At 45.4% G+C, this 16,404-nt stretch overlaps 2 protein-coding genes across 8 annotated transcripts in view; one reads left to right on the forward strand and one right to left on the reverse strand.

Annotated features, from left to right (window-relative positions):
• SMC5 (structural maintenance of chromosomes 5) overlaps window positions 1–14,171 on the reverse strand; it is a 166,685-nt gene extending 152,514 nt beyond the window's left edge. For 4 of the 7 annotated variants that reach the window (XM_085849690.1, XM_085849689.1, XM_085849691.1 and 1 more), the window contains exons 1-3: window positions 14,025–14,170; window positions 2,244–2,337; window positions 1,241–1,382 (exon numbers count right to left, since the gene is read on the reverse strand). In XM_085849690.1, coding sequence (XP_085705816.1) covers window positions 1,241–1,382; window positions 2,244–2,308 — 207 coding nt within the window. In that variant the 5' untranslated portion in view covers window positions 2,309–2,337; window positions 14,025–14,170. Of the gene's footprint in view, window positions 1–1,240; window positions 1,383–2,243; window positions 2,338–14,024 lie in introns of all 7 variants that reach the window. The other 3 variants (XM_085849692.1, XM_085849693.1, XM_085849696.1) reach the window with 2 other exon arrangements.
• LOC147015170 (transient receptor potential cation channel subfamily M member 1-like) overlaps window positions 14,082–16,404 on the forward strand; it is a 102,932-nt gene continuing 100,609 nt past the window's right edge. Inside the window, exons 1-2 of the mRNA XM_085849095.1 lie at window positions 14,082–14,126; window positions 15,090–15,129. Coding sequence (XP_085705221.1) covers window positions 14,082–14,126; window positions 15,090–15,129 — 85 coding nt within the window. The remainder of the gene's footprint in view (window positions 14,127–15,089; window positions 15,130–16,404) is intronic.

Raw genomic sequence — 16,404 nt, forward strand, 5'->3', positions numbered from 1 at the left:
AATCTGAAGTCCGTCCTAATCCGCAATCACTTTATCTGCTATGTGGAGTTATTGGCAAATAAAAGCTTCGCTCTCATATTTGGATCAGCTTTGTCAAATACAAGTTTTGCTGAGGAGTTGGCAGGGGCTCCCCACTCCAAGCCCCACTGCTTGGTCCAAATTGATTCAAAGTTCAAACTGACTTTTTACTGGGATCGGAATGAACGTACACAAACCCCGCTGGTAAACAAAGCATGAAAATAAAGTTGAATCGACATTGGAGCAATGAAAAGGAAGGAAAGAAAATTGGACTTTTTATTTGACACTGGTCTATAACAGTGGTCGCAGAAGAGAAGAGGTGGAAGGGCAATTTACAAATGGCACAATTTGGTGACAAGGTTCTGTGGAAGAAAAATAATTTATTCCATCTTGTGAAATGCATAATATTCTGCACCAACCATTTCCTGTCATGTGAGGTGATGATAAAGCTCTGTTGATCACACGACTATCGCCAAGCCTTGGTGTTCTGCATTAATCACGCTGTCATAGTGAGATCGACGCTCTTTGTCCACAAATATATGTACTCATTTCCTCTTGTATGCTTTAAAATGCTTGTAAAGGTATAACGTCTGTTGCAAAGCACTGTAATAAACTGAAGTCGTTTTGTCACCATAAATGGAGTTGTTCACCAAGAAGGATCATGGGTAAAAGATCTGACCCAGAGTCAAAGCAAATGAAAGTGTTTTTGTACAAGAAACGAAATACGTTTATCATGTCCTTGAAGAGAGAAAACAGCCCAAACGTTTGCCTTAGCACAATTGCAACATGTACTGCCCTGAGGATGAGCGAGTCCATTGTTCTGTGAATCAAATTGCTTGCTTGTAATCAAACCACGAATGTGTGGGAGATGAATTCCCATGCTCGCACACTGTGAATGGGTTTAAAACCATAAATGGTATTCTGCTTATTAAGAAATTGAGGAACATTGAGTGACATGTTGTTTTACTAAAATTTCACAAAGTCTTGGTGTATGCTTTGTCAGAATGGGATGACTACCATTCCGTTTTCTTATCTCCTGATGCTTCCTCAGGTGGGAAAATGCTCATAACTACATTCTATATAAATGAGTGTTCTGTCCGAGAAAGACAGAGATTTTGTACTTTTCTGCTTCAATGTTTCTCCGTACGTATGTAACAATAAATATTTCAACTCAGAGTATTGCTGATTGCTTGATCAGGCCAAGTTTTCTTCACAACAGTACCTTATCACCTCGTCCCAGCAAAGAAGGTTTCCCAGCAAGGCCAAGGCAGATGGCACACACAATAGAGGATTTTCCTGAGCCATTTGGCCCAATTATCATGTTGAGGTTGGGTCCAGGAAAAAGCTCACACAAATCAAAAGTGCTGCATACAGGTTACAAGGAAACAACGCATTTTAACGACAATGAAAGAGACTCATAAAATCTTTTAAGCCAATATTATACAAATTACTCTCCTCTTTATGTCATTATCTCAACAACATATGGTCTATGGCTCAAACAGCATGTATGCATGGCCCAAGTCATTTTTGAAATGGCTGGCCAAGCATGATGTTCAACTGAAGGCGACATGTATTTGGAATTTGTTTAGGTTGCCAGTGATAACTCACTTATTCTTCATGAAAGGTACCGTGGGATCTTTAATGCTCACCAACTAATGCCAGCAGATGGAACAACTGGCTTAACGTCCGCTCGAGGGAAGGTACATACTGTGATGAAACGGCCTGCTTGATAAGCACCAATTTGAGCTTATAGTCATGTCAGGAATCTAACTCATGTTAAAAAAAGCTCAAAAGTAAGTGCGCTAACGATGCACCATCCCGTCGCATTTCTAACTTAAGTGTAATTTTTTTTTTTTTTTAAACAATCGAGAGGTATTGGGCTTAAGGAATCACAGATTAAAATCCAGTCACAAAATTTAAATGCAACATATCTTTGGAGTTAGGACAAGTTGGCAGCTGAAACATAATCCTAATAATAATACTTGCATAAAGTTTTGGAGCTTGATGTGCCCAATGACCATCAAGTTTCACGAGAAGAACCATACTTATCCTCAATTCTAAAATTGATAAGGCAATCTCTCGCATGGACCATGCACCAGCAAATTCTCCCAAGCACATGTCCTTGATACATGTTCAAAGGTCCAATACACCACATTAACACAAGTGGTGTCAAGGTCTTATTACCAAACTACTGCCCTATACCCCATAAACATAGCAATACTTACACAAAGTTTTTGAGCCTGATGCGGACAATGGCTCCCTCCACAAAGTCAAAGCTGCTTTTAGCCATTTGCAAGCAGGAAAGGAATACGATTGCACCTTTGGAGAAAGAGAACACACCCTGACTGTAAATCAAACAAAATGTAGAACAAAACGCAGCACTACCCAACTCCAGAATTGGCCAGAAAAATTACTATATACAATGGCATCAAACCATCATTTTGTGGATTGGAGTGCCTTCAGAAAGTATTCAAAACCCTTGGCTTTTTCACATTTTGTCGTGTTGCAGCCTGAATTTAAAACGGATTAAACTTAAATTTTTTGTCACCGATATACACAAAATACCCCATAATGCCAAAGTGAAAACAAGTTTTAGAAATTGGTTTGTTCACATTGTTGCCATCGAGCTATGTAGTACACGACCATGAATTCATATATATATATATATATATATATATATATATATATATATATATATATATATATATATATATATATATATATATATATATATATATATATATATATATATATAAAGACCACAAGGGGAAAACCAGAGATGTCAGGATAAGTCAATTCTGATGAAACTGAAAAACAAAGTTTCAAGACTTTGGTGGACTGTTTAATAAATGTCATATAGATTTCTTTTCCAGTAAAAGGAAGAGTGATCATTGGCCAATCAAAGTAAGCATGTAGCATTTGCCAAGCTTCTGTGTTATTTAATTTAAGAGCAAAGAACAAATCAATGTTGCAAACTGACATCACTGGTTATTCCCTTGTTTAATAATTGCCATGCAATTTTAACCCAGGATGTGTAGCAAATTCATGCTTGTTGGTTATTAGCATACATTACATGACTTTGGTGATCACAGATTATTTGTTTCAACATTAAACGGTCATTGTTTTTTTGTTTGATTGGTGTTCAATGCCATACTCAAGGGTATTTCGCTTATATGACGACGGATTCTCCATTTCTTACTCCGTACAACTTAATATGATGGAAAACCAGGAGGAAACCAAGGAGAAACCACCCCCGCGATAGCCGAAGTCACCTCATGTAACTCCCTCATATACCTCAGCAGGTTGATTGGGCGGTGGGTACATCGAATGAGGATGGGTACTCAGACGCGCTAACCATTAAGCCACGGCGTGGGTCCCATAAAAGTCCCAATAAAGGTTTGACCAGGCTTGAACCACGATATGCACCTACTACGGAGCCCATGATATAACCAAATAGGCTATTGTAGTGCTCAGAGTTTATGCTGTGAAAGTTTTACAACCTTTCATTTTTTAGTTTCTCAACTCTGAATATTATGGTGGAACAGTTAACATGAATGAAAGGGAGATAACCAGGAGTAAAGTACTGATAACTCTGGGTTTCTACTTGTTCAGCTTTGACAACACTTGTTTTTTCATTGCACGGCTAAACTTTATACCATATAAATTATGTGACACCCCTGGTTATTTGTTAAAGTAATATTGTGAGAGGAAACCTTATGTTGCCAACTATTGGCAGGTGCAATAACCCTGAAATTTATAAAAAGTGACATCTCTGGTTTTTCCCTTGTGGTCTTCATATATATATATATATATATATATATATATATATATATATATATATATATATATATATATATATATATATATATATATATATATATATATATATATATATATATTGTGACGTCCACGGGACTTGAACAGTCCCGCCAACGTAGAATGAGCCGAAACGATAGAGGCGGTTTATTTATTTATAACCAAAACATGGCGGTTCTAATCGCTCTACCGCAAACGGGACGAGGAAGGTGGCACGAGTCACTTTTCACTGAGTTGATGATGTTTATTTGTTTTTACTATTAACCAGAAATAACAAGACTCGGCAAGAAAAGGGATCCGGGGCGATTCGACGGGATGGTGTGGGATCGGGCGTGGGGAAAAACACAGACAATTCCAATGAATATACAGATCTCAAACCCTCGAAGGCACCACGCGCACGCGCGCGCACGCACGCACGCACGCACGCACGCACGCACGCACACACACACACACACACACACACACACACACACACACACACACACACACACACACACACACACACACACACACAAACGTAGCTATTTCTGGTGGTCAGGCTGGACCGTGGTGTGGACGCAACTGTCCTTGGATCGGCGTCGGACGAGCTGGCCTTGCTCTCGTCAGGGGGGCAGGAGAAACCGTGGTGCTGTCGACCTCCTGGTCTTGGCCCAAGTCCGCTCACAGCCGCCAGGGAACCAGTTCTGGCGCCAAGTTGCGAGCAGGAGAGGGAGGCAGGTCCGCCCGCCGAGTCAGCAGAACCCCAGAGCCAACCAAGGTGAGGCACGAGGCTCGGCAAGGCTCCAAGACACGATGAAGAACACGATCGAATCAGCACAACAACAAGGACGCTCTCCGCGCAACAGCCTCCACACCAAAAAAACACGATCGTTTTGTCCCGATCTTCTTATTCTTCCGTTTCGACCCCGAACAGAACCTTTTTATCCTCCTGTCCTCGTCACTTCCAATCGAGCCGTTTATTGGCCCACCGCCGTCGCCTTCTGCCAATCGTGATCACGGGGCGGAGCCATCCGCTGCACTGTCCTGTGACGTCACGGCCAGTCTCCAGGGAATACCAAAAGGGGTTTACGCAGACACACTTACCCTATCCCGTGTCCCTATCTAATTACGTGACAATTATCATTTCCCCCCTTGAAGAAATGAACATTTACGAGACAACTTATCACCACTGAATTGCTACTTATTACATTGAGATCCTGGTAAACTCGAACAGCATGGCATACCTAATTAAACATCCTAATTACCCTTTGAATGCATACCCCCCCCTCAAACGTAACACTGCCCCCTCCTCTGGTACCGCAGCTCCTGCAAGGTATATCACAGGCGCTACCGTACCAGCCTTAACACTTACTGAATCACACCTAATTAACCTAACAAAATAAAGTAGGAGGGGCAATGGGCAGCGAGTCGCAGCTAACTTACCTATCCTGCTTAATGTACTACCCCCTTATGGCCTTATCCTCGCCTAAACAATCATTCGTTTTTTTTTTTTTTTTTTATTTTATCACATGAGAGCACTGAGCGAAGTTGCACTCCATCTTCTGGATCATCGCTCTTGCCCAGCACTCTTCCAGTGATCTGGGGAGGGGAAACAAAAGGTTCCACAAAAACACAACACATACTTTACATTCCTACTCTAAGCCTTAACGACACTATTCACAGGATATTTACACTTGACCGCCTCCCCCAGTGGATGCTAATAGACCCAGCGTTACCTGGGGAGCCAATTTTCAAATTTGCTTGCCCCAAAATTACGCGGACATCATGCCCTTGCTGCACCTGTCAAGTTGTGCGGGATCGAGTGGGACTCACACATCTTCACAACACTCACACCATGGTCATCATCACATTTCTAGGTCATGGTCCTCATTTTAATCATGCAGGCTGAATCCCGTCATGGCAGTGGGGTGGGTTACCACAAGATGATGGGGGCATCTCAGGTGCAACCATGCCCACAGGTAAGCTTTAGTCCAACCCAGACGTTTCTCCGCCCCGCTCCCTTTGATTCCCTCCCCCTTGGTAGCCATCAGCTCTAATTCCGTACAACACTCTGTAAGGGGTCTCACTGGCTCCTCTGGCCTTCCTGGGTCGCCAAGGTCCTACCCGCCTTGGTCGCCCAACCAGACCCTCTCCCAGTTGCCTCCAGACACTGTCACCATTAGCCACCAGGTGGTGAATCTCCTTGAAGGGGGTCGCAATTCACGCTCACCGTGAGCTTCAGCAATCCCTGTGGACAAGCACATCATCCCCACCCACAAAACCCACACGACTCCCCCACCCCATCGGCCTTACATGTGACACCTGCATTTCTAACACTTCGCCGACCATGACCTTCCCTGTTACCACACCATGTCCAATAAAAATCAATGTGTGCACCATGCATTTCACTTCTTAACTTGAAGCAGCACACAGCACTTCTCACCCGATCCACGCACCAGCCATTGGACAGCCACTCGTGCCAGCTTTGTTTCTAATTACCCACTGTCCCGATTGTCACTCTAAAACCCAGCAGAACTTACAAACCCATGCCAATTTTTCCATAATTCACTTTTTTCCACCAAAGGAGGGCACTTCGCGACAATCTCAGCAGCCGAGCATGGTCGTATATGCTCAGCCCAATCTAGTCTCCCGGACCCCCGACAGTGATCTCCGGACCCGACCTATGAAAGGGCATCTCGGATAGACCTGGCGGTTCAGCAGGAGGATTCACCCTCTCCGAGTCTAAAAGTCTATTGGAGGGTCCCTCCATCGCCGGGTACCGGCAATATCGTTGCACGTGTCCTCTTCGCCCGCACCGGAAACAACTCCCCATAAAAGGCCCCCGTGAGTATCGGTGTAATGTCTCTTCCGGTTCCGGACCCCCTCGGCCATAATCGAATTGCTCTATTGGCTGGGTTGGACCCCGCCGCTTTGGCGCACCAACTACTGAATTACCCCTTATCAAACTTAACAGTTTCTGGCAAATTTCCTGAAACATTCGGGTAATGCCAATTTCTCCCAGCCCCCCTCCCTGATCCTGGATCTCCGCCTGTCGGATCGTCACCGATGACCTCTCTGGAACCCGACCCGGCCGACTCCACGAGGCCAGCCTGGCCGCGCACTCGGCCGCTCGGTGAACGGTGGGTGGATCCTGTAACTCCACTAGCGCTCGGACCTCAGGGTCAGGAAGAGCAGCTAAAAATTTCTCTAGTGCCAGTCTGTCCCATGCCTCCACTGTAAGGTCCCGATACGCGATCCTGACTGATTGGTAAATGTCCTGTGCCAGCTCCTGCACTGTCTCACCCGGCTTTAATCTGCGGTGCTGGAGCTGGGCCCGCACCAGATCACAGTTTGCCGCAAACCCAAACCGACAGCTCAACGCCTCGCAAATGTGGGAGCTGGTCAACATCCCCTCCGCGATCACGTTTAACACATCTGCAGCTGGTCCCCGCAACGTTGCCACCAAATTCCCTGTACGTTCCCGCTCATTCCACCCGTTTAGTCGGGAAATGCACTCAAATTGCGTCAGAAAAGCTTCAACGTTCCCTGACCTGTCGAAATTTACCAGGGGGATCACTTTTACGGTGGCCCGCTTCTCAGTTTCTCCCTTGTCCGAATCCAGCCCAGGGATCCAACACCCTTGTAGCTGCGTATCCAATTTCGGAGCCCACTGCGGCCAAAGATGTTTTGTGGTGAGGGTCTCATGGGTCAATTTTGCCTCCTGTTCCAAACGTTGAATGGACCGATTCACCTCTTCCCGCAGGATCTTCTGGGCCTGCACAACCTCCTCCAAGGCTCCGTCACGAGTTTGTAGCTGCTCCTCAACCAACCCGGACACTCTACTTACAAAAGACGGCTCTACGAGGCCTTTATCCAAGACTTCATCTTGGCTCATAATTTTATCTTGTTCGTCCAAACGAGCCTCCAATCCTTTTACCTCCTCCGCCAAATTCATCCCTTGCTTCCTCAGCTCTCCCCACTCTTCAACTTGCAGCTGCATACGAGCATCCACACAGGCACGATGACGTTCCAGGCTATCATCCACTTTATCAACCCGAATGTTCGTTGCATCAATTTTATCTACCAATTTTTTCCGTATATTTTCCCCCTCAAATGTAATTTCTACCTTTGTTTCCTCCAATCTATCCTCGAATTTACTTTGTATTTCCCCCAATTTAACATTCACACACTCCTGCATCTCAGTTTTCATTTTCTCCATCTTTTCCCCCAATTCATCCCTCATTAAATCAATCCGTGCACCCAACTGTACCCCCATTACCCCCAATTGATCTGTCATTTCTGCCCTCTGTGTCACGAATTGATTTGCCATTTATGCCCTCTGTGCCGTCATTTCTGCCCTCTGTGTCACGAATTGATTTGCCATTTGTACCGTCATGTCCCCTATTAAACGTTCCAACATTGTCTGGATCGACATCGCGCCGGTTTCCGGCGCTGCCGGCTCCGTTACGGGCGATGAAACATGGTCCACGCTCGGAATGGGGGAGGTTCCAACCCTACCCCCGTCTCTCCCATCTTCCCCCGACTCGCTGCCAGACACGTGGCCTTCCTCCTCAAACATCTGCACATCCGCCATGGTGCAGAAGTCCCGTTTGCCGCCAATTAATTTTCATTTGAAAAATCCCGCCAAAATTTTCCCGCGCTCGCGCGCTTTTCTGAAGTAATTTTATATTCCAATTCGTGGCGAGATTTTAATCTTGGTATATTCTCCCGATACCAAATATAATTTAGAGGGGTTCGAACATCCAACACCCTGACACCAATGTGACGTCCACGGGACTTGAACAGTCCCGCCAACGTAGAATGAGCCGAAACGATTGAGGCAGTTTATTTATTTATAACCCAAACATGGCGGTTCTAATCGCTCTACCGCAAACGGGATGAGGAAGGTGGCACGAGTCACTTTTCACTGAGTTGATGATGTTTATTTGTTTTTACTATTAACCAGAAATAACAAGACTCGGCAAGAAAAGGGATCTGGGGCGATTCGACGGGATGGTGTGGGATCGGGCGTGGGGAAAAACACAGACAATTCCAATGAATATACAGATCTCAAACCCTCTAAGGCACCAAGCGCGCGCGCACACACACACACACACACACACACACACACACACACACACACACACACACACACACACACACACACACACACACACACACACACACACACACACACACACACACACACACACACACACACACACACACACACACACACAACGTAGCTATTTCTGGTGGTCAGGCTGGACCGTGGTGTGGACGCAACTGTCCCTGGATCGGCGTCGGACGAGCTGGCCTTGCTCTCGTCAGGGGGGCAGGAGAAACCGTGGTGCTGTCGACCTCCTGGTCTTGGCCCAAGTCCGCTCACAGCCGCCAGGGAACCAGTTCTGGCGCCAAGTTGCGAGCAGGAGAGGGAGGCAGGTCCGCCCGCCGTTCGACCCCGTACTCCGAGTCAGCAGAACCCCAGAGCCAACCAGGGTGAGGCACGAGGCTCAGCAAGGCTCCAAGACACGATGAAGAACACGATCAAATCAGCACAACAACAAGGACGCTCTCCGCGCAACAGCCTCCACACCAAAAAAACACGATCGTTTTGTCCCGATCTTCTTCCTCTTCCTTTTCGACCCCGAACAGAACCTTTTTATCCTCCTGTCCTCGTCACTTCCAATCGAGCCGTTTATTGGCCCACCGCCGTCGCCTTCTGCCAATCGTGATCACGGGGCGGAGCCATCCGCTGCACTGTCCTGTGACGTCACGGCCAGTCTCCAGAGAATACCAAAAGGGGTTTACGCAGACACACTTACCCTATCCCGTGTCCCTATCTAATTACGTGACAATTATCATTTCCCCCCTTGAAGAAATGAACATTTACTTGACAACTTATCACCACTGAATTGCTACTTATTACATCGAGATCCTGGTAAACTCGAACAGCATGGCATACCTAATTAAACATCCTAATTACCCTTTGAATGCATACCCCCCCCCCCTCAAACGTAACAATATATACACATATCTTCTACTTCTTCTTTCAGCTGCTCCCGTTAGGGGTCGCCACAGCGGATCATCCGTATGATCCGCATCATGATTTGGCACATTTTTACGCCGGATGCCCTTCCTGACGCAACCCTGGTCGCCTCTTACGACACAGGGATATGGTACATCTATTTTAACCGGGGTATACACCGGCCCAGTACACTGGTACTCATTTTGCCGACCTCGGAAGGACGACAGGCTTGGTCAACCCCCTGGTGTATTAATTCAGTGGCTCAACGGGGCTTGAACTCAGGATCTTTTGGATCCCAAGCCGCTGCCCTAACCACTGCGCCAATACCAGGCTTGTGTGTGTGTGTGTATATATATATATATATATACATATTGTTGCGGTTTTCGCGCCCGCCGGCGTGCTGACGGCCACGTAACTCGAATCGCGGCACGTCGCCCACCGGACGGACAATCCAGTCGTGACCCTCTCGGACTAACGCCGGGAACCAGTCACGGGTGGACCTTTCGGTCTCACCGCGATCGAGCCAATCAGCCCCCGCGTGGGATAGGGTTGCTCGCCAAATTCGAACTACCTAAGTACCCACGCGGAGGGTAGACCGGGCGATCGCACCTCGCCGCAGGTCGACTTCGGACACGGGCCACTTAAGCGACCCGTTCCGTACTATCAGAATAACCGAGCGGTGTTATCGTCGACCTCGACGGTTCGATTAATTATCGGGCGTATTCAGCCCACTACCAACCCTTTACGTGAAGCAAGATGGGGATTCAATGGAGGAAAAGACGAAGCGAAGCGGGAGAACAGTTCAACAATAAAGCACATTTATTCGCGGCACACGGGAAAGCACACAAATACAATTCCACCAAATGCACACAAAAAAGAAAACACACTTCCATTTACACAAAAAGCAAACATAAAAGTGAAAACACAGTGCAGAGCTAATACCGACTACCGAGCACACGGCAACACTTATACAATTCTACTTCACAGACGGCGCCGACAACACATACCCAAAACCAAGGAAAAGAAATCCCCCAAGAATGAGGTAGGCCTGGGGCCGAGACCGGGTCGGGCCTACCCGTCTGGTGATGAGACGCGGAGCGGCGATGGCCCCGCAACCCGCGGGCCTCGTGGACAGTGCCTGGCAGGGGGTGGGAACGGGGCCCCCTTGGTCGCACTATCTCAGCGCGGGGGGAAACAGGAGGGGGTTGCTGATGCTCGGGGTATAGAGGATCTTTATTATGTGCGACGAGCGTCTCCACCTCGGCCAGGTCGCGCTGTCGGCCTCCCTCGGGTGCAGCTTCCTGCACGACGCGAGCACCCCCTCGTCTGGTGTCGCCGCCTTTCCACAGCTCCGTCCCCTCCGTTCCGACTCCAACGCACACGACGAGCAGCTCCACCGCCCGCGAAGTCTTGACCCTCTGCTTCCGACTCTCCTCTTCTTGACTCTCCGACCGCGTTCTTGTTTGCGACTCGTTCTCGTCCTGCTGACTCTCCGACCCCGTTCTGCTTGCGACTCTCCGCTTTTTCTCTTTCTGACTGACGAACACCGTCCTTTTATCCCCCCGTAACTTCGCCTTTGACCCCCTCCCTTTGACTTTTCACCTCGCTCCCCATTGGCCCGAGAAAAAGTGGGCGTGAAGGCTTTTTGATCCACAAATTTGCATATATCGATCGCCCTGGGGGCGGGGCCAATTCGCCCCTCGCTCACCGATTGGACGGCAAAAAGTGGGCGTGTGTCGTTTTTGATCCGTTTTTGAAGCAGAAAATCCGTGATTTTGTACACGCTGTTCGACGCGCGTTCTGCATGAGTCCAACACCGGTACCCATGAGTGGCAAGAACGGTGGCGATGCTACGGTTGTGAGGTGTGCGTGAAGGTCGTGGCGGTTGTGGTGAAGCGGTGGTTGTGGTCGGTGGTTGATGTTGTGGTTGTGATCATGGCGGTTGGTCCAAAATAAAGATAGTAAAAGAAAAACGGCTATCCTGAAGAGTCGCAGCTCGCATAAATGACATGTATTCCCACTAGACAACGGGTTTGGGCCTAACTACACATGCACTTACCGAGATACCTCACCTAAGGGACCTGAATGGTGGTTTGCGAATCTGGTAACCACAACAATATATATATATATACATATATATATATATATATATATACATATATATATACATATACATATATATATACATATATATATACATATATATATACATACATATATATATACATACATATATATATACATATATATATACATACATATATATATATACACATACATATATATACATACATATATATATATATACACATACATACATATATATACATACATACATATATATACATACATATATATACATACATATATATACATACATATATACATACATATATATATATATATATATATATATATATATATATATATATATATATATATATATATATATATATATTGGTCTCTGTCAGTGCGTTCATCTGTCTCCCAGTTACGGTAACCATTTCCCATACTATATTTGGACTGCTGATTGGTTATTTTGCATTTTCATTTCACTTTTCCTGATGCAAAAGTCAGTCACTTTGTTTTTTTTTGTTTTTTTTTGGGGGGGGGGGGTTGTATACATTGTCGAGGCTCGTATGAGAGCTAACACACAACGTACAGAAAGGGGGGGGTATGAGACAAAAGGGCACGGGAGAGGGAAGGACAAAACAGTGGGGAACAAACATTAGATCTTGTTTTCCCTTCCAGTAATATATACAATAAACATGAACATCTAGACTAAAGTAGATTTAATACAGATCTTCACAAAGTAACACAATTTAAAATAGCTATATCTTGCCCTCTTTTTAGAATTTGTCTCAAAATAATTTGTCTAACCGTGTGCTTTTGACACGGTTTGGCACCCTGCCCTGCTCACCAAACTCTCTTCCAATGGTATCCAAGGCCATCTCCACTCATGGCTCGTAGACTTCCTCTCCTGTCGCAACCAACGTGTGGCCCTAAATTGAGTTCGCTCATCCTACTCTTCCTGTCCAGGCTGGAGTTCCTCAAGGTAGCGTTCTGGGCCCTGTTCTTTTTCTGGTTTTCATCAATGATCTCTCCGACTCTCTGGAAAATCCTCTTTATCTCTTTGCTGATGACTCCACCCTCTGGCTTCCCATCGGTCGTCCCTCAGACCGGCAAGCAGCAACTTCATCACTCTCTGCAGATCTGGGTAAAATCACAAACTGGTCCAACACGTGGAACATGTCTTTCAATCCGGACTAATCTCACACTCCCACAATGTCTCTCCGAAAGGACCGTTTGGGAACCCCCCCCCCCCCCCAATCTAATTCCTCAACAATCCTCTGGAAGAAGTCCTTTCATTCAAGCTTCTGGGTCTCACTATCTGCCATGATCTTTCCTGGGAAAGCCACATTTCCAAACTGGCCTCCAAAGCCAGTCGCCGACTGGGAATCCTCCGTCGTGCAAAGTCCTTCCTCGGTCCACCTGAGCTCCTGACCACATACAAAGCTTTCGTCCACAGCCTGATGGAGTACTGCTCTCCCTTCTGGGCTGGTGCTCCTGCCTCTCACCTTTCTCAGCTTCACCCCGTGGAAACCAAGGCATTTAGAATCATTGGCATCTCTTGCATTGACGCCGAGTCTTTGTGTCTCTCACTCTCTCACCGCAGGGAGTCAGTGGTCTTTCTGTCTTCTACTGTCACTTCTCGGGTCTCACACCACCCCCCCCCCCGCTCTGTCTGCTTTATGTACCACCCCCATATTTCCGCAGGGCGCTCAAGGTCCACCAACAACCCCCTTCTGGTAAAACCACCAAAATCACGAATCACTGCTCACCTTCACTCTTTTTTTTTTTTTCCCCAGACAATAATATTATTTCCCGATACACTAAAAATTTAAAGGGAAAGCGGGGAGGTAGTGCGCACCTGGGCCATCCTATCTCCATGATGAGACACAACGCCAGGATAGTGAATAATTACATAATTACTAAGTTTCCCCCTCTCCACATAATTCCTTACAGTACGATCGAACGAACGTAGCGGAGATGTAGCGTCGGCTTGATGGGCCAAATGGCCTCCTCCCGCATTCAAGCTCCTTGCGTCACGTGTGTGATCTATTCTGACGTGTTATCCTGAAGAGAAAACAGCGATGTACGACACAATCGTTTAACCGCTTACCACTCGGACGATGTTGACCAACCACACCTTCACAACGGCAGAAACTTCAACGAGGACATGATCGCGACGTCAACATTTCCCGCTTCCCGATGTCCAAAGGCGGTGCGAAGCGAAGAGGGCGGGGAAATGTTGTTGTTCTTGTTGTTGTTGTTTTAATTTAATAATTATTCCGTGATCGGGAGAGGTAATAAATAGCTGAAAAACAAGAGTAGACCAAACACTTGGATCGTTTTGTGGATGTTTCGTGCTCTGAAACCTGATACGCACCTTTCGTTGGTTTATTTATTTATTAATTTATGATTATAATTTTTTTTTTTTTTTTGGTCGGTGATATCTGTGGATGATGTGCGGTCTTCATTGTTGAGAAATGGGTCGTCTCGGCTTGTCCATCAGAAAAACTTGAAAAATAAAGTCTTGTCCATCTCGTCCGTCTTGTGTGACTTTCACCTATAACTCCCTTACATGTGGAGAGCTTTTTTTTTCTTCTTTTTTTTTTCTTCTTTTTTTTTAAACCGTCAAACAGCTGGACTTGGGAATTTTAATGTTGAACGATTTGACAGCTTGTGCTGATGTGGAAACTTTTTTTTTGTACATAGTCGAGGCTCGTAGAAGAGCGTAACCGTTGAACCGGAAATACATCGAATGCTCATCGCCATTTGCAGCACACAGGGCGCGGTGTAGCTAGAGGACGCCATCTTGTTTAGCTCTCGATGCAGCTAGCGGACGCCATCTTGTTTAGCTCTCGATGTTGGCGAAGGCGATTTCAGGCCCCCCTAACAAACTGTCGCCAACGTTGTCAGACGGAATGAAAATCCGTCATTCTTGTTACAAAAACAGCTAAAATTGATGAAAAAGCGGCCGAAATTGAAACCAACACAGTAATTACGGTCGCAATAGCAGATATAATGGAAACCAACACGTTTATTCTATACACAAGAACGGTCGTGACGGAAACAAGAACGGACAATCCCGAAATAGAACGGTGGGGAACGGAAGCAAGATTGGTTATTTCCATCGCGAAACGTCCGAGAGCGAAACAAAAGCGGTTCATTCCGGTTACTGTAGTGCGAACAAGATGGTGGATGCAGTAGAACGACCTGTTACGGTATGTAAATTTTTAGTGCTTGTGCCTCGAACATAATTGTAATATAGATAATATATAGTGGGTAGTACCTGATGTAGTTTTAACAATTTATTAAACCGAATTTTGTTGTGATGATAATGTTTGGTTTTCCTGTATTTTGAGCCCCCGAGTGAAGGATCGCAAGTTGTGTAGGCCCAGTTCAACATCAGGGATCGTGTATGTGATCTTTTTACAGTTTTTACTTCATATTAACTTTGTTATTTTATTGGAATTCGCAATTTATTGTTACTATCAAATTTTACCTCTTGCAAATATAAACGATCAATCTGTTTGTCTGTTTGTTTGTCTGTTGGGTAGTCGATCCAGTCGAATAAAAAATTTTGAAATTTGTTCTACCCTTATTATCAGTTTTTTTTCCGTCAATATGTTTGTCTGTTGGGTTGTCGATCCAGTCGAAAATTTAAAAATAAAAAGTAAAAAAAATTGAAATTTTTTCTACCCTTATTATTACTTTTTCGGTCGATATGTTGGGTAGTCGATCTTGTCGAAAAATTTTTTTTAAAATAAAATTTGAGATTTGTTCTACCCTTATTATCAGTATTTAAAATGGTGATTTCAGTGAATACAATGGCGATTTCGATGAAACTTGGTTGGTAGGTTCATACCATGACCGAGTTTGTGTGCAAATGAGAACCATTGCTATGGACACCACCGTTGCCTAGCGGTGTTTTTTTTTTGAAATTTTACAAACATCATAAAAAAAATTATTTTTTCGAAAATCAAAAATCGGGCCATAATCGGCTGTGGTCAGTACATTCAGCCATATTGTCAAAAATTTCCAGCCGGATCCAATGAAAACTGTCGGAGATGATACACTTTGAATGAACCCTGGTCGAAAACAATAAAAAAACGAAGTTCGTTATATCTCAGAGACTATGAGTCAGATATACAGTACATGAAACTGGTATGGTAGGTTCATGGTATGTCCGCGTTATGTGTGAGAAAGAACTGTTGCTCTGGACCCCTCCGTTGCCTAGCAACGGCCAAAAAAACCTCTAAATGGGGGGGTATTTTAACGAAAAAACAAACTGCAGCATTAACCCTTGAAGCTAGAATCTATAATTTTCTTGTGCTTAATCTTCAGGTCATTCCCCATCGAACGGGCCCATCGCATCAGGTTCTATTGGGTAGGCGACTACCCATGTCCGCCTACCGGCTTGTCTATCTGTCTGTTAGCAACTTGACAGCAAAACTGCTTTAGCAAACACTATCAAATTTAATCCACAGGTGGGCAAT

This window comes from Eptatretus burgeri, chromosome 12 (assembly GCF_056783735.1).
Source record: "Eptatretus burgeri isolate ZD-2024b chromosome 12, Ebu_testis_v1, whole genome shotgun sequence".
Classification (NCBI taxonomy): domain Eukaryota; kingdom Metazoa; phylum Chordata; class Myxini; order Myxiniformes; family Myxinidae; genus Eptatretus; species Eptatretus burgeri.